A 25,873-nucleotide genomic window follows, 5' to 3' on the forward strand; every position below is an offset into this window, starting at 1 on the left:
TCTTCATTCAGAAAAAGAGGCTGGAATGATTCTTCATGGTGTATGAAAATATTCCCCAGTTCAGTGCTTAATTATGTTTTAAAAACTTGCACATTATAATGCCTATATTCACATCATACATAATTAAATTCTTGATGAAGTTTTAAGTATCTCTGTCATGCTCTGATACTTACTTTAAACAAAATTATTCCCCTTCTCCATTGACTTCCTATTTGCTATGGTTTTGATGCAATGGCTGCTTTTCATCCTCATTGTCTTTTATTTATATGTTTACACTGTGATTAATTTTTTGTTTTATTATATAGCTTGAATATCCGGGAAGGCTATTCTTCCATTGTGTTGGGTTTGTTTTTCACTGCTGCTTGCTGTATCTTACATTGCCATTCTATTATTTTAATCAATACAGTTTCACTGTAAGAACTTGGATTGTTTAGACTTCATGGCAGCTTCAGAATGCTGTTAGTTCCACATGTTGATCCAAGGATTCTCCTTTTTATTTAAGAAGTTACCACAGACCATATTCTGCATATTGAATACAGTGAAAATCTTAACTTTGTTTCAGCACATGAACACAGACGTGGTATTATGCAGTTAAAAATGTGCATAGAGATCAGCAAGATAATTTATAGCCTTGAAAATTCATCAAGACTGAGCTCCTGCTCAAATTTAGATACTCTACACACTGCTTAATTAGGGCTAAAATGAAGCTCTTCTAAAAAATGCATTGTAAACCCCTGTGTTTATCATAGTTTATGAAAGTAAGTTTATCCTGTCATCTTGAGTAAATAAAGTAGAATACATACGGTGAATATGATAACATTTTATTTTGACAGATTTGGAAGACTTCTGTAATGTGGAATAGTTGTCTGCAAGAGAAATTAAGTGACATGTGGTCAAGGAAGTAAAAAAAGGCACTAAAAATTAAGTACTGTCAATGTTATTTTACCATTTTGATTTTGAAAACATGTAGCTCGTGCCTCTGCTTTTTGAAATTTACTACACCAGACATTTATTTGAATCTAATAATTCTAAGCCGTTTCTTTATAAGTCACTAAAGACTTCATATTTTAGCAGCTTCTGACTTTGCAAATTTAGTGCTTACTGGACCTATTGCATCTTCTGGTGCTGACCAGATTTTTAATGTACCATTTGCACAATTCCACCCAAGATACCAAACCCGCCTAAATTGTTATAAAATAACACTGGGGCAAAACTAAGATCCACTGATCAATGGGTGCCATACGTTACTCTTGGTTAGGTTGGAATCATGCTTCCAAAGATGCTTTGAGAGCTAGGAGCCTGGTTCCTGACACATTTTTTGATGGTGAGTCAGTGTGAAAGAAAAGCCACTGGAATCTGAAGCAGACTACAAGAGCTGGAAAGATGTATGGATATATGAGAGGTAGGACGTTAGGTAGAAAATAGTGAGAATGGATATGAGGATGAGACTGGCAAGCTGGAGGGAGAAAGAAGTAGTCTGGAAGGTAATAAGAGATAGATTGCAGAGACTTGGATCTGGGCATCATAATACAGGGGTTTTTAGAAGTGAACAATTCTGCCTGGAATAACAGCCTAGAATTAATGTAGTTTATTCAGTTCTTCATTTTATTTTTGTTAGTCAGTGAGTAGTACTCTCCCCTTTTATGAATCAAAATGTAATCTGAATATAGATAGTTTCATTATGTACTTTCCAGTGTCACAAGTTTTAATTTGTCAGGTTTTTTTATATGTATAAATTTGATTTTTATAATATGTATTCAGTTTGGCATGTATTATGATTATTATTATTATGCACAGAGACCTAAGATATAAAAAATTTAGTGGGATGCTTATGTTCATATCACTGTTTTTTTTGACTTACTTTGCAGCTGTAAACAGGATCCCAGAATCTTAAGGCAGTTGCTTAGAAAATAAGATGTATCTTTGGTTACCACTTGAGAAACACTGACTAAAATGGCTTTCGACTCATCTTACAGGAACTTTGCAGTTTGAGTAGGTATAGAAACCGTTTTTCCAGGTCAGCATTATCATGCCTTTGTTAAAATATGTTGTTCCTCTTCCTGAGGTTCCATGCTTTGGATGGAGAAAATTAAGGTTGCTCTGGGAACCATACTTGTAGTTTTTGCCTTCTGAATAATTGACCAAGGTAGTTTTTTAACACATTTTTGTGTGAGCAATATTTTCTTCAAATTCTGTAATTATTCAAATTTGATTCAATTTTCTTCAAATTCTATAATTCTATATACATGTGGAATAATGTAATGATGCATAATTAGCTTATAGGATATATTAGCTTAAAGTAGTTATGTGTGTTAAAAAGAAGACTGTTTCTAAACACAAGTTGAGTTTTCTTCTAAATATTACCTGACTGGTGAATTTTTAAAGGCTGTCTTCTGGTTTTACCACTAAATTTTATGATTGTATATGCAGAATTGGAAGCTTCCAAGTTAAACTAAGATAGAAATCATAAAACATAACCATGTGTGTGTAGGATATCCTCATATGCTTTACCTTGACAAAGATATCTACAGCTTAAATCTTCTGTTTAATCACTGTAGTCAAGCCCAGTATTATATTGTCAATGCGAAAAGATCTTTAATTTTGTGAGAAAAAGAATAGATTTTCTTCTTTTTGCTTCCGTAGAAAGTATGTTAACTTACTGAAAACTTCTGTTTTCAGAATGTGAAACTAACCTCTGCCTTCATTCTCTTTGCTATAGAGAAAAAGGTAGTATAATATATTCCATGTTGAAGGAAGGACTGTTTCACCAAGCCATCATTTTTTTTGTGTTGTTGAGGTCCCTCTCTGTAACACGAGGAATGTGATAATTGTAAGCATCAGTCATCTCTTAATTACCTGTCATCTCTTAAGGAACATAGTCATCTAGCAGGTGACTATGTAAAGTCTATTTTACTTAAAGTAAAATAGAATCTCCATTGTTATTTTGCTGTCTGGTGTCAGAAAGGTCCCAGAAAATTAATTTCCATTGTTAACTAGGAAGTCAGTGGTTTGCTACGCCTAAAAATCTTTTAGTTGTTTTCATTGCACATGAGAGCTCTCTATTGGTGGAGAGGCTAGTCATCTCCTCAGTCTGGGTATTCTCAGAATTTTTAGACAAAAATTATGCTCATACAACATAAAAATCTTATAAAAGTGAGGAGTTATTTTATATTTTATATATTTTATATTTTTTATTTTTCTTAAACTATTTGGCTGACTATTTCCTGTTGAAAAGTAGTATTCGCTGTTGCCTGATATCCTTCTATAGATGTATAACTTTTTCTCTTCTTTTACCTGTGCTTTACTTACACTCTTTTTTGCTTTGACTTTTGCTTCAACCAAGTAATTGGTTGCAACTTAGCAGAATGTGATTTATATCATTACTTTCCTATACAGTTACAAAGCTGTGTTATAATGGCTTAATCTTGGAGTCTGGTTGCCTAATAAATTAGTTCTTCATACTGTGAAGCAGTGTTGACAGTAAACTCTCCTTTCCTCACCACCCTGTCCCCAAAAGAAAAGGAAGAAAAGAGAAGGAAAACAAGGTTGCATTACAATTCTGGCAACATCAGCCACACTAATAAAATCAAATTCAATGTTGTTTTACGACTTTGAATTTATGTGACTGCACAGGATCAAAGGATTTGTATCCCACTGGATTGCAAGGTCTATAGTTCATGGCAAAAAAACTCATCAAAAAGAACATTTTAGTAGTAAGGCTTTTTATTTTAATCAGCCAGAGTAATAAAAAAGCTGTTAGGTGTCCAAAAACATTCTCCCAAGATCAGAGACAACTTGCTCTCTACTACAATCAGTTTTCTTATTGGATCCATACTGCCTCTGTAGTTTTCGTCACAGAAACTTTTATTTTCAACTTGTTTTCAGGCATTTTTTTTCATTGTTTTCACATTTTACGTGCCAAATCATTATATATATCAGTAAAAGTAATGATTCTTATAATTTCCCTGGCAAATGAGAAATACTGTAACTTCTTGAAAGTAAATTTTCATCAAAACAAGTCTGTTAATTAAAATAGAATTTTAAATGCCTGCCTATATTTTTGTATGTTGTATTTTAAAATATTTAAATAGCAATTTTTTTTTTTTTCTCATTGGACATAGCAATTTAAATACCACCACATAACATAGGTGTTAGTACCTTTATACCTATACAGACATAGTAAGCTAGGTAACCTTAAGACTAGGGTAGCAGCTGCAAGTGAGAAACAGAATAGGAAAGTAACTACAATGTTTGTGATGGGAAAGGCTGTTGTTATCATGTTTGTATTCTGCATGTTAGTTGTTCCTGGTCCTAGTTCAACAGAAATTTAAAATGAATTTTCAACATATGATGTGGTTTCATTCTTTAATTAGCTTGGACTCAGAGAAGTTGTATGCGATATATCGTTTACATTTATTGACATGTTGCATGTTGAATTGTCTCATTCTGTTCTGTAGAATTTAAATGTTTAACAGAGCTTAACAATATGTAGAGATATTACCAACTAAATTGTCCATGAAAGTATCAGTTTTACTTGAAACTTCCAAGGTCTCAATTTTGCTGCCTACCCATGTTTTACAAACTGTGTCAGATTTATTTTTCCTAGCATGGCTAGCTTTCATTTAGGAAGAATCAACTCATAGTCACTTTATGCAAGGATTGCTCCCTTTCTGCATGGTATGGCATGTGTTGGGTGTTACACAGAGTCGTAGAATTGTTAGGTTTGGAAAGGACCTGTAGATCATCTAGTTCCAGTCCTCCTGCCCTGGGCAGGGGCACGTCACACTAGACCATGTCACCCAAGTCTCTGTCCAGCCTGGCCTTGAACACTGCCAGGGATGGATCATTTACCCCTTCTTTGGGCAATCTGTTCCAGAGCCTCACCACCCTAACAGTAAAGAACGTTTCCCTTATATCGAACCTGAACTTCCTCTACTTTGGTTTGAACTCATTATCCCTTGTCCTATTGCTACTGTCCCTAGGAGTCCCTCTTCAGCATCCTTGTAGGCCCCCTTCAGATACTGGAAGGCTGCTATGAGGTCACCACACAGCCTTCTCTTCTCCTAACTTGCAGTCTTCTAGTGAGCATGGTATTCCCTTCTCACTGCTACCTGAGATACATACAGGTTTTTGTTTTACTTTTTTGTCAGTTAATTTTTTTCATGGTTTTATTCTTTTTAAAAACATTCATTCAAATGAAGAGAAACTTTAGTATTAGTTGGAATTTTATCTTACCTACCAAAAATATAAAATTACATAAAATGCTAAACTATCTACTTAATATTTACGTATTTATAGCCTGAAATGTACCTCTTTAAGCGCACGTTGTTAACACTTGGCTTTATTAAGTAATATTCAGTCTAGTATTTTAGAGGTGCTATCATTATGTCAAGGGATGACATTGCTTAGCAGATGTGCCTGTGGCGAGAAGTTAATACATCCAAGGCATTAATAATTTTCTGCTTGATATATACATTAGATTCAAGAAGGATTTAGATTCCAGTGAGATTTCTCTGCGGGCACAGAGATGCCACAGGAGAGTACATGGCTTACCAAGTTGACGTAATAGGATATTTTCCCATGTATTTGCATTCATAATGTTTGCATGATTTTGAGATATTACCAAGAAATTTCAAGGCTGCATCAAGGTGTTTGAATAGAAGTTGTGCAGAGGGGGAGGGATTTACTCTTAGTAAAAGGGTTCATCTGGGTAAAATTATATGTAAATAGGACAGCTGTAGAAAAGCAAGTATTAGAGATGAGCTGTTGTGAGCTATGTATTGTATAACAAAGTTCTCCAAGTGAGTTAACTTGTGCAGTCTAAAATGGTTGGATGGTAGTAAAAGGATTGAGGAGAGGAAATGTATATGTGCAGGAAACAAAACCTAGTTGAATATAATTTCACAGAAACACAGAGCAGACACAAAGCAATCAGGATGAGGGAAGCAAAATTTGAGGCAACTTGGAAATCATTCTGTGAAGAGCATGGAAAAGAGGACAGAACATTTAGAGAGACTGAAGGTCCGCAAGCAGCTGGAAGAGGAAATGCTAAAGCTTAGAAGAATATAGGACTGTCTGCAGTCCATAATGCAAGGGATGGTTGGCATATTGCACAGAATAATACCTTGAAAAACATGGTCCTGTCAGAAAACAGCTACAGAATCCTTGTGTCATAGATCTGCTTTGCATGGCTATTTATTTTCTTCCTGTAGAGAGAAAAATGAAGGTGTGTTTGTTACATTAGACTTACATGATCTCAGAAAGCTTAGCACTAGTGTGAAAGAATGAGCTGATTCAGTTCCTGCTTCCACTATATTCTTTGTCAGCAGACTTAATTGTGGATTTTTTTTTTTTTAAACTTGTGATTCATATATATATATTTATTTTTTTTAAACAGCTCTGTCATGTCTTTATAGAGCCGTTAGACTCAGTATGTACAAATGCACTGGCAAAAAGCTTGCAAGTCTTTTGACAGGCACTTCCTGCTGGAGAAAAGTACACAGGCTTTGCAATTGGAAGGATGGTAGCCTGGCTGTTATCTGGGTCCTGGAAAATGGTAAAAAGGAGGAAAAAGAGGGAGAAAACATATGTAAAGAATCATATTGCTGAAGAATGGGGTTTAATTTAGGAGAAGACTCATTTTATATGACAGAAGTGAAGGGTGACAACAATATAATAATTTCATTGACACATTCCCCAAGTAGCATACAGTTGAATATGCATAAAAGATGAACAGAAAGACGAAGAGAAAACCAGCACTGGGAATTGCTAGGAAATGAGTTCAAGGAGCAAAGTAAAGGAGCAGTGCAGCAGTGTGGACATACTGTATAGAGAGAGGACCAGGAAGAGTGGCTGAAGGTGTTAATAAATGTGTTTTCTTGGATGCAGAACTGAGTCTATAGAAGAGAAGTATTCAAAATGTGTTATAAATGCCAGCTATTTCTGAAATGGCCTGAAGAATGTTTTACTGGCTACATTAAGAACAGTTTTGACTGAAAACTGGAACGAGTGGAAGATTATTAGAAACATATAAACATACAAGCAAATGTAAGCATATATTAATTTAAATACAAAAAAAAGTGTCGTGCTTACTTTGAATATTTTTGCAGCAGAGTAGATATTATTATGTTAATATCTTCAGTTTCTCATTGATTTTCTGCATTCTGAGAATTGCTGTTTGCTAGTTTTGGAGTTTTTCTAACAAAGAATAAGAAAATGCCTGAAATAACAGCAGATGGAGTGCGAAGCATAGTACATGTCTCAAAAAAAAATTTTGCTTAGGTTGCCTTCGAATACCTGCTTGTATTGAGTGTATTCCTTTCTCATACATACAGTCAGTTGTTCATATACCTGTTTGCTTTTTTGAAGCTGATCTTGGTTAGATGGTGTTTCTTCCAGACAGGACAAGGAAAAAGATGAAATTAAGTGTATTGTACCAATTATTTCGGTACAATCAAAAAGGTGAGAGAGGGAAGAAGTCCCTTTACACTAGTCTAGAAATGCACGGGATTTTTTTATTTTGTAGACATCTAGATTGGTGACATAGGAAGTAGAAATTCATAAGTGAATTCAGAATTGCAGGCTTATGGCATTACTTTCTTCTTTCTGATGATAATTCACGACTTGTGCAGTTATACTAACAATCCTTTTTTACATTAGTCATTCCTTCATATAGTATAAATATGGGCCTTATAAAGGCTGAACATGTTAACTTCACCAAGCTTTCTGTCTTCTGTTACCCTTTCTGTAACAAATTCCTTAAGCTCACAGTGATACGCATTTATAATGAAACAGAGCTTTTAGCAACTTCACTCATTATGTGAATGCGCATTTTTTAAATATGGCAATCCATCTGTTAAGTATGGCTATAAAATATTAAGGAAGGTATGGAAAATGCCTTCTGAGCCATTCTAAGTGTGTAACTGATATACTCAAATACTGAATTATTAAAATTCTCATGCAGCTTTATATCTACGTTTCCTTTCTGTAAATGGAGATTTTTCGTATTGTGTTTTAAATAGTAATCTAGTAAAGGTCTGCTTTGGTTTGTGGATGTTTAATGATATTTGGCATGTCAAAATGCAGTTCAATTACAGAGTTGAATAGTTGTGCAACTTAGTTCCTGGAAGAATAATGCCTTATTTTTTTAAAGTGTAATCAAATAGCTACATTTTTGGTGTCTATTTGTAGCTTTTACTTAAGTGTAGTTACTTGAGATTGAGGACCTGTTCATACTATATCCTTGTAGAAATGGTAGCTGTTTAATATCAATCTTTACAAGTAATTGCAGGTGTTGTTAAATCAGAAGTTGTATTTCGTAACATGAAATATATATGTGTGTGTGTGAATCAAAATTTTTATGTTTTCACAGTAAATACTTAAATTACAAAACATTACATGAATCAGTGCTTAAAATGTTGCATGAATTTTAAGCTATCTGTAGTCCTGTATGTAAGTAGTCATGCACATTATGTTTTTTTTTTAAAAAAAAAACCTGTATTTTGCAATGTAACTGGGTATATTTTAATGATGTGCTATGCCAATAATTTTGTACTCCAGAGTTACTGTCTATAAGGCTGTATTTCTTTCTCAACTACCCAAATGCCAGTAACTGTTAAATAACTGAATATTCAAAAATATCTAGAAAAACAATGTTCTTCATATCCACTATGGTAAAATTTCTTCCCAACTTCTTGTACTATTTTTTAAATTGGAAGGATAATTGCGCTCTGTATACATAGCCTGTACAAATATTTAGAGTTCCTGAATGTTTGAGAATGGTCAATCATTTAGCTTACTTTTTGACTATGAGATGTAAGAACAGTTCTTGCTGCATACCCTTGAAAAAGGTGATGTATCATATGTAACTGATTATATTGGTTGAGGTACTTATTGGAAGGGGATTTTGATTTTTATGTAAATTGGCACAGGTTTAAGGTTTTTTTCATGGAGAAATCCTTTCCTAAATCACTGATTGTTGTTAAAATTTAAAACAAATGATTTTTTTTTTTTTTAAGGACAGAGATTTAACAAAAAAGGACCTCTTTTTTCTTTGTCAACACAATACAAGAATAAAAAGTGTGAGCTCTTCCAAAAGCTGAAGATGAAATTACTTAAAATAAACAAAACCAAAAAGTCAGAGGCTGTCTGTGAAAAATTTGGTTTTCCTCTCTTTTCTATGCACAATACTTTGATGGCCACAATACTATAAAGAATAAATTTAAAAAAAAGCTATAAAGTCTATGAAAATGTTTTTCACTGCCAACTCAGTAACTTACCTTTCCTTTCTTCTCTTCTGTTTTAATCTCTCTCTCCCCCTTCCCCTCTAGATACCATATGCTTTGATACTTTGTTTCTTCTTTGTTCCCATTTTTTTTCCTTTCCATGGCTTGGCATAAGTAACTGATTAGACGTAGCAATCAGTGTATACAGTCAGAAGGGAATAAAATCGAGCTCACTTTCTCCCTACAACTTTGTTTTTCCCGGCTAATTAAGAGTAAAAACTAGTAAAAGTGTGTGTTTCTCAGTTAAAGAAGAGGTCTGTCTCTGATATACTTAGAACAGCTTTGTTCATTAAAGATGTACCATTTTTACACAGTCGCTTTTTAGAGTAGAATAGCGCTGTAAACACTAGAGAAAAAATATTATGCATTAACAGCGAAGCATTAACTCACTATTTACAAAGCAGAAGTTCTGCATATTGCTAGCTCTAACCAGTGGCTTAAAGATTTTTTTTTTTTTTTTAATGTTTTACTGCTCCACGTAGGATTTTTTTGAAACATTTATGGTGCAAATAAGTCTTGACTAATAAGAAGGCAGCAACTGATTTCTGAATGTAGGTTGTTGTAGAGATATATGGTTTCTTCATATTCATGCATACAAATTGTTATAAAATTTTCAATATCAAAGCAATTCTATGTCATGGTTAGAAAGTCTTTGTCCATATAAAATCACATTATATAAAGCAGTAACACAACAAGTACATACTTGAGCTGATTGCATTTAATTGACTATATAGACTATAATTGACTATATTGACTGTATTAAATGAGGCCGTAAACTTTGTCTCCTACCTAAGCACAGAGAAAAGCTGTCATGTTGGCATTTAGATTTGTCTGTGTCAGTCGGCATTATCATGTCAGACAGTGAGACAACCCGTAGGTTATATTATCAGTGGGAGTATTTAGTCTTTTTTTTTCTTTGTTTTGCTTGTTTGTTTGATTGGTTGGTTTGTTGTTTTTTTTTTGTGATAAATTACATGCTTTATCATTAGAGACTTTAATGGTTAATGGAAGTATACTGCACTGATTCTTTTTTCTTCCTTTGAACATATGCTTTATATGTTCCTGAGCCTCACAGGACCAAGGCTGAGCTGTTGGCATTATTTTGGAAAATATATCAAATATATCTTGTCTTGTGTCAAGTCACTTAGCAGGTGCAAAAATAATGTCACTGGACTCATACAGCAGAGGGGTGTGTGTAAGGAGAAAGGACCTAAAGACATTAGAAAGCCATTCCAGAAACCTCCTCTTGTTTTCCAGGTTATGATATATCAGTATTTTGGATATTTACATAATCACCTTTGTATCATAGCAATAACAATTATTTTAGTAAGACGGGTGTTTTTTTTTTCATAGGGGTGGCTTTTATTTTACCCATAAACAGTATACTTTCAGGAAGAGAGTAATACAGGTCTTCTAAGCTTACATATAACTGTCTATGTTTAAGGGAACTGGGAGTTAGCTGGGATCATTTGCTCTGGAGAGGTGATTTTAGTCAAGGAAAATGGATTGTGCCCATTCCAGTGGCAGATACAAGAGGCTTGGTGAGGCTTGAATAGCAAATGGGCATGGCCTTTATTTAGTCAGAATCAGAAGTGCAAAAACTCTGAAACCTATGTTTCATGAAATGGCAGATTTGGAAGCAAAATAAGATTAATTAGAGGGGTAGACTAAACTGCCTATTTATTCAACCTCTTTAAAATGGATATTGGAAGCAGACAGCCTTTCAAGAATGGAAAAAGAAGTCATCATCCAGAAAGGCTAGTTTTAGAGGTGAGAAAAGCACAGGATTAAAAGGATAATAGACAACAATCCAGCTGAATTACATCAAGCAAATGTAGGGGTTCAGTGGAACTATTCTTCAACAATAGAAAGAAACTAAGGACGCAAGGAGGGTGTTACCCAGGAAGGGTGAGGTGAAGACAAAGGCAATGTAAATTGAACCTGGAAAATCAATACCGAATGAACTGGCCCAGATTTCAGTATCAGTGATTGTGAACACAGGGAAAGCATTATTCTTAAACTGAACATACACATGACTTTTAGCAGCTGAATAGAGCACAAGGACTGTGGTTTTGCAAATTACATTTGTTTCTATTTATATGTTCTAATATGGAGTTGTTGACTCACGATCCGTTTGTGCTATGCTATCACAGATCCTTTTCCCTAGGAATCACCATATTTTTTCTTCTTTCCCCCCCCCCCCCCCTTCTGCTTCAAATAGCTGTGACCAAATTGCAGGTAGCTTTTGGTCATTATTCAATTTAACAGCAGTTTCCAAATACTCTGAGCCTGGTGCATGACGTGCCAAGAAAACAGACTTGGTATATTTCCAACATGATAGTAATAATCGCTGATGTGATTCAGTAACAAGATGCTGAATAATTTTAACTGTATCTATCCAACTGAATAATTTGAACTCTTACCTGTTCAAGTGCCTATAGATTTGAATTCAGCTAAAAATTGGTTCTTCCCACCAGCCACAGGTATTGTTAATGTAGCCATCATAAGCATTTTAAAGGAGTGTTGACAGATGCCTGGAAATAAAACTGTAAGCTTTGGTAGACATATGTATACTAAAGTAAAAAGAACTTTGGTTCCCGTTTAGAGTTAAACAGCATTTTAACTGGAAATGCACAAATGCTTCAAGCACTAATTTCTGTTCAACGAAATGTCTCTCTTTTCACATTATATTTTTAATATTTCAGGATTCTGGTGACAACATATAGTATGAAATTAGTTTTGATTGATTTATTTCCCACTTGAAATTGTGAGGTGGAAGTAGTTTTATTATGCTGCATTTTAGTATGTTGGATTTGTTTAGAATAATGTGAAGTACAATAAGATTCCATTATTCCTATCCTTAGTCTCACTGTAAGAAAGAAAAGATTTTCCTGGATATGTACTGTATCGCCAATTGCTGTAGAAAAATTTAGTGACCATGTAAAATGTTTTAAATTCTACCTGCATGGAATGACTGGATGCTGTTCGATTTCATTTAATTTGTTATAAGATTTTAGAGCATTCCATCTCTCTTGAAGAAATATTTGTCACTAAGCAGACCGTTATTAAGAATACGTGTTATGTGTATATTTAAAAATAGTATCTATATATATTCTTGAAAATTCTGTTGAAAATACTGTCATGGTTACGTAAACTGAAAAGATTTCAATATTATTTAATCTTATTTCAGTGAACAAAATCTGAGGTGTAAGGCAATCAAAAATGTGTTTTATTACTTAATCTTACTTTATTACTTAATCTTACTTACTTCTTCAGTTAGATAAGACTGATTGTTTGCATTGATGAAATTTTCAGAACAGATTCCCAATGTCTCATTTTTGTTGTCTGCATTTGGTTTTTTTTGCTTAGTAATTTCAGCTTTAATTCTTGTTTATGTTTAGCATTTTTATTAACAGAAAATAATTTTGAAAATGTGAAAGAGTAAAAAGCAAGAACAAAGTTTAAAATTATTTCTCAAATCCAATTTTGGATTTGAATCACCAATTTTATATTGTCAATTAAAGATAGAAGATCTGAGATTGAAAATGTACAGAATACTAACACAGTTGCTTTCATGCCCAGTTAGATGAAATAAGTAGTTTTGTTAAATACTGTGCTTGTTTTACAGCGTGTTTTTAAGGTGACTTCAGATTTACTGCTGGAAAAATCTTTAACATTCGAAGTAAATTGTTCTGTCAGGTAGTTTCTGGTGTCCAACAGGGGCAAAATACTATGATAAACAAAATAGCTAAATTCCCTAAGGCAAACCTACTTCAATGCCTCATTTATGAATCAGCATGCCAAATTTAAAAAGAAAGGTGATTGCTCTGGAGCAGTTCAGATGACAGAAAATCTTGTGATAGTTGAACTGAACAGAGTGAAAACAAACTTTGATATAGTAACAGCAAGTAAAGCCAAGTAAACAACGTTCAATTTGTTATACATACTAGTTCTAGTTCTTCGATAAAGCTAATAGAAATTGGGTTATTTCCAATACAAATTGCTGTTCGATTCTCTTTGCAAAACTTTCAATTTCCCACCTTTATGCTTGCCAGTTAAGGGAAGGAGCCTTTTGTATCCAGTATTTTCAGATTGTTTACTTTGGACTTTATCTTAAATGGATTTAGAATGCAAGTTGATTATACTGCTGTAAAAAATAACGTATTTTTTGCATACCTATTGGCGCTTCTTTGTATGATATAAAGTATATTACACTGATCTTCCATACTGAGCTACACATGCATGAGTTAGATGCATAGTAATTAATATTGTGATCTATTAAGTCTGACATAATACTCAAGATGAAATGTTAAGTAGGGAGTTCTATGTTGCTGCTTCTGACCAGCACTGCAGGATTTTTTGAAGTGTAAGTTGCTCTGCCTGCAGAAATTTTGGAATATCACAGCTCATTAGCTGCTTCTGTTGAAATGCTGGCTTCCATTTGTACAGAGATCCTGAAAGAACCATGGAATATGCTCTTTCAGGAGTCACTGCTTTAAAAAGAAAGAGCAGCAGTCAGCTGCCTGATAGTAGCATGGCATAACAGAAAATAACTTGTAGGGATTCAGTCATCTGGAAAAGCAGTCTTAGATTAAATTACTTAAAGGAGAGATTTCTGTGTCAAATGTTTTGTATTTTTCTGATATATGGTAAGAAAAGTGTTTTGGTTTTTTCTTTACCTATATATATTCTTGAAAGACTGTTATTTCCTTCTATAACAGTGAAACCCTCTTGATCTTGGTTCTAAGATGTATTTTCCTGAATTTTAGATTAAAATACATGAGGTAGAAATGAAGTTTCAATCTAATAGTAAAGATAAATTTGAAGGAGAATTTGTGTACTTTTGTGAATTTAATAGATGAGAACACTTTTAATGGATTGAGAAAGTATTTTGTTTATTTAATGTTTTCTTTGGGGGGGGGGGAGAGAATTTCAACTTCTGTTATGTTTACTCTATTTTTTACTTCCTAACATGTTAACTATGTATATGGCATATGTATGAAATTAAATAGTCAATAAAATCACGTCATAAGTGCAATACAATTTGAAAAAGTTACATTTCTCCTCATATTTAACCAGTAATTATTTCATTCAGCAATTAGAAACCAGGAAGTCTGCTTAAAGGCAAGGTGCAAGTTAGAATTTGCTAAATTGATGTTCCAGAGCTGGAAATACGTTTTGTTGAAACATACACTGATTACACTTGTTTAAAGATTAGTAGTAGTCCATTTATGTAATAGCTTGTAATAAAGCTATTTAGAACTGGGAAAGTAAATTGTGTGTGTCTTGGCTTAAAGTAAGAATGTGGGCTAAATGTGAAGATTTTTAATTACAACAAAATAAACACTTTAGAAAATATTTGCACTAAGGTTTTTTTTTTGTTGTTTTTCTGCAGTCTCAGTTTGAACTCAGGGTATTCCATATTCGTGGAGAACATGCTGTATCAACTGCTCAGCTTGAGGAAACAATTGCATATCTGAAGAATGAACTTGATAATAAATTAAACAGAAGGAGTGAAAAAGCAAAAGATATTGGCATTTCTACTGAAGATGGTAACCCACCAAAGACATACCGAAATGTATGTATACAGACTGACAGAGAAACTTTCATAAAGCCTAGTGAAGAAGAAAACAGAGCTGTGAAAAATAACCAAATAGTACCCAAAAAGCTTAATATTTCTTCTTTGTCACATAATATTTCTGCCCAAAGTGAAAATAAGGACAATTGCAATGTGCAGTCTTCAGAAAGTGTCTTACCTTGTCAACCGAAACAAATGCTGCCTCCTCCACCATTAGCACCACCGCCACCACCACCTCCTCCTCCCCTTCCTGATTCTTCACTACCAGGTTTAGTTCCTCCACCACCACCTTTGCCAGTGTGTACGACTTCACTGACATCTCAGTTTGGATCTGGCCCACCACTGCCACCTCCACCTTCTGAAAGCTGTAGGAATTTTCAAGCACCACCACCACCTCCACCACCCCCGCTTCCAGGGTCAGGACCTCCTGTGCCTCCTCCACTGCCTGGATCTGTCTTACCACCACCCCCTCCACCTCCTGGGCCTGGGTTATTTTTTAACAGCACTTTATCTTCAAACCAAGGTCCTCGAAAGCCTGCCATTGAACCTAGCCGTCCCATGAAGCCTTTGTATTGGACACGGATACAATTACAAGATACCAGGTAAAATATATTTATTTGGACTTGCTATTTATACAGTGTGATACAAGGGCATGTATACCCTTTAATACTTAAAAAGTTAACATTCTAGGAATGTATAGCAGAATCAGTGTAGAGACATGGAATTTATGTGTTTGTTCCGACAAGAACAGAGTTTCATTTTTGCTTCCCAGTCACTTCAGGTAATACCATCTTCAGAGCTCTATGATGCTAGTTCTAGAACCAGTTAAACTGGGACCTAACCTCTGTGTTTAATTGTGTCAGAGCAGGAAAATTAAAGCATATGTATAAATATATGCAGCTTGGGAACATGCAGCATGAAGAATCCATTAAGGAGTATCAATACTTACAGACATCTCTGTAGTTAAAAAAAAATAAAATTACCAGTCTTATTGTGATTCAGTGCTGGGATAAAATGCTAGATATGCTTGAGGGAAGGGGTCTTTCCAAAGTGACCTTGAGAGACTTGAGGAGCAGGCCTTTGCAAACTCCATGTCCAACAAGGCCAAGTGCAAGGTCCTTCACCTGAGTTGGGGCAATCCCTAATACCAGTACAGACTAGGGGGTGAATAGTTGAGAGCAGCCTTGCAGAGAAGAACTTGGATATTCTGGCAGATAAAAAAATTGTGCTGGCAAAGCAAGCTTGAAGCCCAGAAAGCCAGCTGTATCCTGGGCTGCCCTAAAGTATGGCCAGCAGGTCGAGGGAGGTGATTCTCTCCCTCTGCTCTGCTCTGGTGTCACCCCACCTGGAGTATTGCATCCAGCTCTAGGACCCGCAGTACTAAAAGACATGGATCTGTTAGATTGGGTCCAGAAGAGGGCCATGAAGATGATGAGAGGGCTGGAACACCTCTCCTATGAAGACATGCTGAGAGAGTTGGGCTTGTTCAGCCTGGAGAAAAGAAGGCTCCGGGGGAGACCTTAGAGCAGCCTTCCAGTACTTAACAGGTGCCTACAAAAAAGCTGGAATGTGACTCAGGGCAACCTGTTCTATGCCTCACCACCCTCACAATAAAGAACATTTTCCTAATGATCTAATCTAATTCTATCCTCTTTCAGTTTAAATCCATTTCCCCTCATCCTTTCACTACATGCCCTTGGAAAAAGTCCCCCTCCAGATTTCTTGTAGGCCCTCTTGAGGTATTGCAAGGCTGTTTTAACGTCTCCCTTGCACTTATATATAATTATAATAAATTGTAGTTATAAAGTATTTAAGTATAAAAATTATTTATGATTATTCTTAATATTTTATTTTACTTTAGTATATTTAAGCACTGTAAATTGAATATCTGTATTTAAATATATTTAAAATTTTAAATTTAATAGCAATTTATTTGAATTTAATTTTAGTTTACAACTTTTTGATTGAATTTATTTTGGTAAGGAAAAATCATTCTGGTATAAGAAAGCATTTTAGTGTGTTAATATTTTATAATAAATGTTTTACAGGAACAAAGAGTTTAATGAAATATCAGTTATATTCTTTCAGTGATTCAGAATTAAAGGCATTGAATTATTTTGGAGCATGAAATTTGAACATTTTGGTTTTACTTTTCCATAATTGCTAGTGAAAAATGGTTTCGCAGTGAAGAAATCATTGGTCCCTAAATAAGTGTTATTGTAATTCTTTCAATTCACTGAAATCAAAATGCTTGCTCTGAAATGTTGCTGGTTAATTAAGCTTTTGCTGAATGCAAGGTAAGGTCCCATTCATAGCTTTCTGGTGAACTGCTGGTCACCAGGTGTAGTGGTCCAACATTTTCATGGTCTGTACTGGAACTAGAAACTTCTTCAGGGGTCTGCTGCTCAGATCAACAGCCAGCGAAGACTTCAGAGTTCTTCTTTTGGAGCCAGAAAGAATCCTTCATTTTTCTGTGTTGCTGACACGAACTCTGGTATTGGGGAGAGTGAAGCTGTGGAGCTGTAAGCATGTCCTGTGGCACAGAATATGCTGCATCAGTGGATGCTAATGGAGTTCCACAGACATTCACAATAGTAAATGTACAGTTGAGTACCAAGTAAAAAAAATCCTAACTCTGAAATACCCCATAACTTTGGTTTGCCTGAATCTGTAGGTGTTGCATTTTCTGCAAATTACATCTAATAAAAGTATTTTTAGTGACATCAGCCATTCGTATTTTCTAGGGGGTTTCATCACTTCTTTTTTTTCCTCGCAAATAATTTCACTGTCTTGTAGTGACATCTGCTGGAAGAAGTGGGCCCACCTCCTGCTGATAAACAGACAAGAAGAGCACTCAAAGTTTTGTCCAACATATTTTCCAGAAACATTGAAATTTTGAAATAGCTCCTTCAGAAATGAAGTGCTGTGTTTGCAGCACTACATTGTATTTTCTCTAAATCCAGATAATACTAGAGGTTTGTTTAAACAAGTTCCAGACTGTTCCAAAACTAAATCTGGTTTTGGAAGGCAAAAAACTAAGGGAAGATAACACACATTTAAAATTTACGGTGGGTTGAATGGAGCGGAACACTGGTTAGTCTCCAAAAATATAGGCCATGTAATTACTCTAGTTTCTCAGAACTGCAACAAGGATAAATATGAACATACAACTGCAGCTAACATGCAGTGAATCAAGTCCTATACAAATGACCTCAAATGCTCTTAAAATATGGTTGAGTAAATTTTGTTCACTGTTTGTTGACATTGTTTATTTTTATAGGTCTAAATAGATTACTGGGAATTTTTTAAAACTGCTGTTGAAATACTCCTAATCCTAGTTGAAGTGGCAGAAATCTCTTGAGACATATTTCATAAGTTGCAGTTATAATATTTGGTTGTTGTACCAAAAGCTGCAATACAAATAATGCATTTTAATAGTCTAGAAGGCATAGATATGGAATAGCTAAACTCTTTGGAACAGCCTTCTATAAAACATTTTGATTCAGTGGAAGGAATAGGGAAAGAATGCTGATTGTGTAGCAGCAGTGCATGTTTCTTTGAGTTTTAAATCTATTGTGAATTTTCATCTGTTGCAGTTAGGTCTATTGTGGTTCTTCATAAAATTTTATTGGAAATTTGATTATTACCTTTTCCTTTATAGGAAAACTGCTATGCCAACATTATGGGAATCATTAGAAGAACCTGATATACTTGATACTACTGAGTTTGAATATTTATTCTCCAAAGACACCACTCAGGAAAAAAGAAAGCCATTATCAGAGACTTATGAAAAAAAACCCAAGGCCAAAAAGGTATTTATTCTTTCTTTGTAGTTGATTCTTTTGTGTCACTGTTTAGTTTTACATTTTAAGAAAACTCCCTTTTTGTTTATTGTGAACAAACAGATGATAGGTTTCTAAGTCTCATTTCAAAGCAAACTGCTGATTTAATTCTTACTTGAGAATGTGGGGCTCTTATTTACATTGGAAGATCTCTTGCCTTTGAAAATGAAAGTTCCACATCCCAGTGAGGTAGAGAAGATATTGTATAAGAGAACTGAATACAAATTCTATTATGTACGTGAAAGTCCCGATATTTCAGGCTGTGTCTGCCCTTGAACTGATTTATAATTAAAGGCTGTCATTGTTACCCTAGCAAACCTCTCTTCCACTGAGATTAATTTTACTGGAAAAATAAAGTATAAAGCAACACAGGGCTTTATATGTTAGATGTTTTGAATAATGAATGCCAGAAAACTTTTTCCTGGTATAACTGAAGAATCCATTCAGGAATGGGCAGGACAATCATGTCTTTAATGGACAAAAACTTAAGCAGTACTTGTGTCATTACTATAGCACAGATATTGTCTTCCATAGCCAAGATCCATTACAGAGAGAGTATATACTTGTCAATTACTGTGTGTAGAGAGGACAAAGAAAAGGCTTAGCAATATTTGCTGTTTGAAAATTAGGCTAACTAGTAATAAATACTGTTATTCTAAACCAGTGTGGATATATATTAGAAACCCATTTAAATATATCATAAATCTCTTAGAGATTACCTGCTTGGAACCACAAGAGGGCACTTTGTATGTAAGTTATGCTGTCTATCTATCTTAATTTTATAATACATATAACATGAGATATACATGCATAGATACGTATCAGTGCAATCAGATCTTTCAAAACATCCTTAATCATAAGCTTCCTGTACTGTGTTTTAGCACAGTATTTAGTGAGAAGTGTTAAATAAGACTATAGAATTGATAAAATTCAAACTTGTGTGATACAAAAAGTGGAAAGGAAAAATAGGGCCAAGATGGAGGCATGCTGGCATTTGTAAATACACCCTAAAGAAATCAGTAATGTTTACAATCCTTAAAATGTTAGACTGAAGTTGAGCATGAACATCTCTGCGAAAAACATTTTGACATACTTTACTTGACAAACTCTTCAAGTGCATATTGCATCTAGTACACAGCTTTTGTACACATTTCATTAATTTACCTCTTTCAGAAAAAAATGTTTAATAGGAAATACAGGTTTTAAAGAACTTTGAAAAATAATGTAACCAGTGTAATTTTAAGAAATGATATGAACAAATAATTGCATTTCTATTTCAAAATCTCACCAATTATGTGAATATACCTGTTTCTCCAGGTGTATGACAGCAAACCAGGTAGACAATTAAGCCTGTGTTCCGAAAGATGAAATCTCATCATTCTTTTTCTTGTTGTTTTGTAAACTAAATTATTTGCTACATCAGCACATTTTTTAATAATCTCTCTTAACTTTATGCCAAATCAAATTGGAAAATAGTTATTCCATTTCACCATGGAAAATAACGGTAAAATAAGTACTATTTCTTGTGAAAAAACATTGTGTTTTCTTTCAAAGATATCTATTTATGTCAGTGTTTCAACTCTGTTTTGCTATTAAATGTAAACTTATTAAGACTATTTTAAACTTATAACATATTTACCGAAATAAATGAAATTAAAATGTTGCTTTAAAGTGCTGTGTGAAAATACAAAGACTAAAGAGATAAAGAGTGATATCAATTATTACGTCTTTAATTTGGTAAAAGTCATGGGATTATGATCATGATGTTATAAACCATGGAAATTGTAGGGCTTCTGTGAAAACTTTAAAAACCCGTGGTCAGCAATACTAAGCTTTCCATTATTTGGTCAATTTAAACATTAAAAATAAATCAGTTTTCAGAATTCAGATGAAATTTGAATTTAATTGCATATAGCATTTCCTTATTGCATATCCTGTCTTTCCACCCTTCTCTGCTAAATAATTCATAGTAGCTGCTGACTTTTTACAGACAGTCCTCTTGGATGGTCCTATGTTTTTCTTTGTCACTCTGAAAACCCAGATGTCTGCAAGCTGGCTCCAGTGGATCAGTCTCGGTGGCCTGCAAGTGATACAACAGTAGAGATACATTTTATTTAGATATAGGAGGGTTTATTAGTAGATAGTAACAGAAAGCTCCCATAGATTAATGTAAAACTCTCAGTTCTGCTGGCTTCATTTGTGTTTTCTCATGCTTTTTCTCGGGTCAGCTTTTCTTGCCTTTTTTCTAACAATTTTGTCTACCTACTAGGGTTTTAAAAGAGCAATCTTTTTCTTTGCTTCAGTACAGAAACCTGTGCTTGTCTGGCCTTAAGGATGCTACGAGTGTTGTAGTGTATCATATTCTATAGTCTGTCTTTCTACAGACATTAGGATAGACACGAATCTTGTTCTTCTCTGCAGAAACTGTCATATTTCATACCATTTTATATATACTAAGTTCAGCCTGCTTGGTATTTAGAGAAAAGATAGGCCATCAGGTGGTGCAGGATTGCTTATTAAATCATGATTACTTAATAAATTTCTCCTTGAATGAATTACATCATGAATTACATCACTGCTTAGCAATCAAATTCCTTATGGAATTGAAAGTAAGATTCTCTCAAATTAGAGGGGAATTGTTTCTCATTTAATTGGGTCGACTTTGTAAGACTAAGTCAACTTTAACAATTGGTAGCTTGTCAAATGGTGACGTCTTTACCACCTATTTACAGTTCTCTTGCAGTTCTAAATGAAATAATATTCAATTTATTCTCAGAATTATTATTTTTTTGTGAAACAAGTGAAAATAATCTGGATGCTTAGTCTGTGAAATTAATGCTTCTATGGAAAGAATCACATTAAACCTATAGAAATTTCACTCTGCACTATTCTTACATATTTGTCCACATAGTAGACACCTTACAGCAACACAGATTAAAATATTCACTGTATGCTATGCTTTTCTTGCTTACAGCTGGTAGACATCTACCATTTTCAGCCAGAAATATCTAAATACCTGCATAAATGGAAGGGATGGTGTGTTTTCCAGTACCATTTGGCAAGCTATGCTCAGAAGGGGAACTTCTGAGTGTGTATTTATATTCATATGTATTTATACGCACATATATTTAATGTGCATACAATATAATACATAATTTATAAAATAAATCTTTGTAATATAGAATATATTTGTACTCATATATATACTCAGTGTCAAAATACGAGAATATATTGAGGATTCTCTGGGCATCTATGCTGGGTCTGGTTAGTTGGTATTTTCACATATGACCTAGATAATGGAATATTAACTCTGCAGCCACCACCAAGTTGCAAGAGACTTCAAATGTACTAGAGCAGACCCTTTAGAAATCTTCTGTGTATCAGAGATGTGGTCTAAAAGGTAGGGACTAGCACAAAGCTAATACAATTAACAAGATACCAGTTAACTCTTGGCTCACAAAAGTAACATGAATTGCCAAATCTGGTATTACTTAAAAGTGAAAATGAAACTCTGATAGATTGTAGAAGTATTGCTTGCAAGACAATTTATTCAGCCATGTCTCAGTTAAGAAATGCGTCTAGATTTAGGCACTACAGCCCTTCATTACAAATGTTTAATAACTGTAAAGAGTAAAGAGTGAGAATGATGAAAAGTGTAAAAATCATCTCTGAGAAAAGAATTGCATTATTATGATTGTTTAGTCTAGAAAAGAGAAGGTTGATTGGAACACACAGTAAGTGTCATCAAGTGCATGCAGCTGCTGCAAAGAAAAATTATGAAAAGCTTTCTAAGAATAAGGATACCAGAGGAATGCAGAACAATTTTGGGTAGGGAGATTGTGTTTCTATATTGGAAGATCTTTATAAAAATTTGTTTAGAATGATACACATATAGTTGATACTGTCTTGAAGTGTGTCCTGGGTTCAGCAGTAGCAGTCATTTTCCTCCTCCTTGGTAGCTGGTGCAGTGCAGTGTTTTCACTTTCGGCCTGGGAACAGAGCTGATAACAATGATGTTTTGGTTTGGCCAAGGACTTTGTGAGCCTCATGCTCTGCTAGGGAGGAGGGGAAGCCAGGAGGAAGCAGAGACAGGACACCGGACCCAGGCTAGCCAAAGAGGTATTCCATACCACAGCACGTCATGCCTGGGGTGGGGGGGTAACTGGGAGTTACCCAGAAGGACAGGGGCTTCGGGGTCGAAGTCGTTTCTCAGCGGGTGATATTGTATTCTCTTCCCTTGTTATTTTCTCTTATCATTGTTATTATTGGTGGTAGCAGTAGTGATTTGTGTTATACCTTAGTTACTAAACTGTTCTTATCTCAACCCATGGGAGTTGCCTTCTTTTCGATCCTCCTCTCCCTCCCTCCGGGAGTAGGGGGAGGGAAAGAAGGGGGAGGGGGGTGAGTGAACGAGTTGCCTGACTGGGCTTAAACCACGACAGTTCTGCTGCTACTGCTGAACCCAGGACAAAGTGCATAAATGCTTTAGATGACATCATGATTCCATTAACTTGGTAAAAAACATAAAATCCATTTTCTGTCCATTGTCCTGTGAATGAAAATAGGTAGCTATCCTGTTTTCCAGAGTGGAAGCATTTTCATGATTCACAAATTCTTTGCTTTCATGCCCCCAGAAAATGGCTTATCATGGAATGGTTATTACTTGAGTTACACTAGTTTGTTATTACTTGAGTTACACTAGTTTCTACTGTAACTAGTTACTCTTATTGAGTTACTCTAGTTTCTAGAACCTATCATCCTGACATGAGGATGAAATTACTAGAATTTGAAATGTGGTTATTAAAAAAAAGGTATTCTAACAAGTATGTAGAAAAAAAAAAAGGAAGGCAAGCTAAGAACCTTCCAGCTAATATAAATGTATATAAATTGCTTCAAAGACTGAATAGAGGGTGGTTTAGTTTTTGGCATATATTAACTTATTTTGGAAAATATAGTACATTCACTTGATAGTGAAGCAATGTAAGAATAATACAGTTTAAATGAAGGTCAGATGTACCTTTCTGACATACTGGCGTATTGAAGTTTGTTGTGGTCATGCTTATCTGGACTTAGAAGCTCTGCAAAGTGTTTAGCTGCTCATGCTTCTTCAATTGTTCACTCCTTTGGAAAATTTAGGAACTTTGGAAAAAAACTCTTACTTTTTCCCAACTCTACATCCTATGAAATATTTCAGAAAACCCTGAAATGCAATCTTGTAAATGAAAGTTCCAAAGTATTATGTAGATAATGGTCAAAATATTTTTTTTAAATTTTTTTAGGCATTATGTCTGTCTTTTCTGGATGAAGATGATTTACTCTCTAGATAAATATATTAGTTATGTCCCAGTATTGGAGCAAAATATAGTGCAGTATATTTAAGAATTAATAACTATGATTCTTCTTTCATAAAAATGTTCCTGAATTGTAAGACTAAAAGCATTATAATCTTATATGAGGTAAAAAAATGCAGTAGTTTTTTGGATGTGATATTTATGAAATGGAAAATAGACTACTGCTTGCTTGGAGAAGAGACTTTCTAAGAACTCTAGATGGATAAGTAATGTATAGAAGGAGTAGATTTTATTTTGTAGCATAGTTCTGAAATGGTTGAATTTGCAGCAGGCAAAGTTGTAGTTAGTGGACAAAATTAAAGTTTATTAGCACATGAAAATCAGATTTCTCTCTGGTTTTGGTTAATTCAGTTTGTTTACTGTAAACACAGAAGTTACTGGTATGATGAAGCCCGGCAATAAACACTGGATCTAAAAGTATTTATACCATGTAAGATGGTGTTTTCAGAGAAACTTTTTCAAATGCTTGTAGTTTGTCTCACTTGGAAAATTACTTAGAAGTTACACCTTGGAAATCAAGAAAAAAAAGGACTAGATCCGCCAGATTAATTTAGTACATAACTTCAATTTAGGGAATAATTCTATTGGACATTTAGACTTTAAATGCCTTTTAAATATTAATCTTATTTTTAAGTCCTATTTTTAAGGTATCCCTGACATGCTTGTGAAAGGACAGCTGTTAATCTAGACTGTTTTCATCATCGTTTCTATATTTTGTTATGCTTAGATTTCAGGTGTAGCATTCCAAACATATGATTTCTGCACCTATTGTATTATCCACTAACACTCTTATTAAAGCATTCATCTAGGAATGTATGGTTTATTAAAAAAAAAAACATACTGAAAGTTACATTTGTCAGGTTGTGAATGGACTTCAGTTATGAAGTTTTATGCATCAACAATGTTCAACTGTAAGTATATTCAGTACAGTGCCATTAAAGCCCTTAGTTGTTCATGAAAACAATGAAAACTGAAATCAATTAGAATATTAAAACTAACCTATTTTTGTGAAAACAAAACAAACAAAAACCCAAACCAAAACCAACTGGTTGTTTTTGAAAGAAAAAGAAATCAATAGATTTGAATATAATTTGAAGGATCTAACATCTTTCTCAAGACTCTGAAATTATTCTGCAGATGTTTTCATGTCAGATACAGGACTGAAGTTTACATGTAAGGAATTTTGCTTTCATTCATTCTAAACTGTTAGCATTTCTCATCTGTACATAACCATGAACATTTTTAAGCTGATACGCGCATGTAATGGTTTTCAATCCATAGGTTCTCCCTTTCCTGTTAAATTTGCAGAACCAAAATCTGTTCTTGTAATACCAGACAGAATTGTGACATATATTTTGGAATGAAACAAAAGCCATGATTCATTATGTATTAAACTACGATACCCTGTAAGCCTGAAAAAGGTAATTTAGAGAAGAACATTCCCTTATTGTGATTTATTCCAAGTGCATTCTGTAGTGCCATTGCTGGACTTAAACGTATTTTGAAGCTGCATTAGTATTTAGCACTTGTTAGTAATTTATTCTCAAAACCTCAGGTATTTTCTGTACTTTTCAAGAAACAGGATAGTTGCATGTTTGTGATGTCACTCTATCTTCATCTTACAAAAAAAAATGAGTAAATGTTAAGTAATTTGTGTCAGGTGTATGCTCCAAATGAAAGTCCATCAATCATTTTTGGCTGTTTAGTGCAATGATTATCATTTCAAAGACACAGGAGGACATTAAAGATAATGACTTTTCTGTTGTCTATTATCTCTAACAGACTTCACATAATTATTAACATGTGTTCTCATTTAAG

General features: G+C 34.3%; 1 protein-coding gene across 6 annotated transcripts in view; it reads left to right on the plus strand.

Moving 5' to 3' along the window:
- Nucleotides 1–25,873, plus strand: part of FMN1 (formin 1) — a 187,904-nt gene that overhangs the window by 83,635 nt on the left and 78,396 nt on the right. For all 6 annotated transcript variants that reach the window (XM_057420082.1, XM_057420085.1, XM_057420084.1 and 3 more), the window contains 2 exons: nucleotides 14,680–15,464; nucleotides 18,524–18,674. In XM_057420082.1, the coding sequence (XP_057276065.1) occupies nucleotides 14,680–15,464; nucleotides 18,524–18,674 (936 nt within the window). The remainder of the gene's footprint in view (nucleotides 1–14,679; nucleotides 15,465–18,523; nucleotides 18,675–25,873) is intronic.

Source organism: Pezoporus wallicus, unplaced genomic scaffold (assembly GCF_028554395.1).
Source record: "Pezoporus wallicus isolate ANWC-B61680 ecotype Strahan unplaced genomic scaffold, APGP_CSIRO_Pwel_v1 contig_5418, whole genome shotgun sequence".
In the NCBI taxonomy this organism is placed as follows: Eukaryota; Metazoa; Chordata; class Aves; order Psittaciformes; family Psittacidae; genus Pezoporus; species Pezoporus wallicus.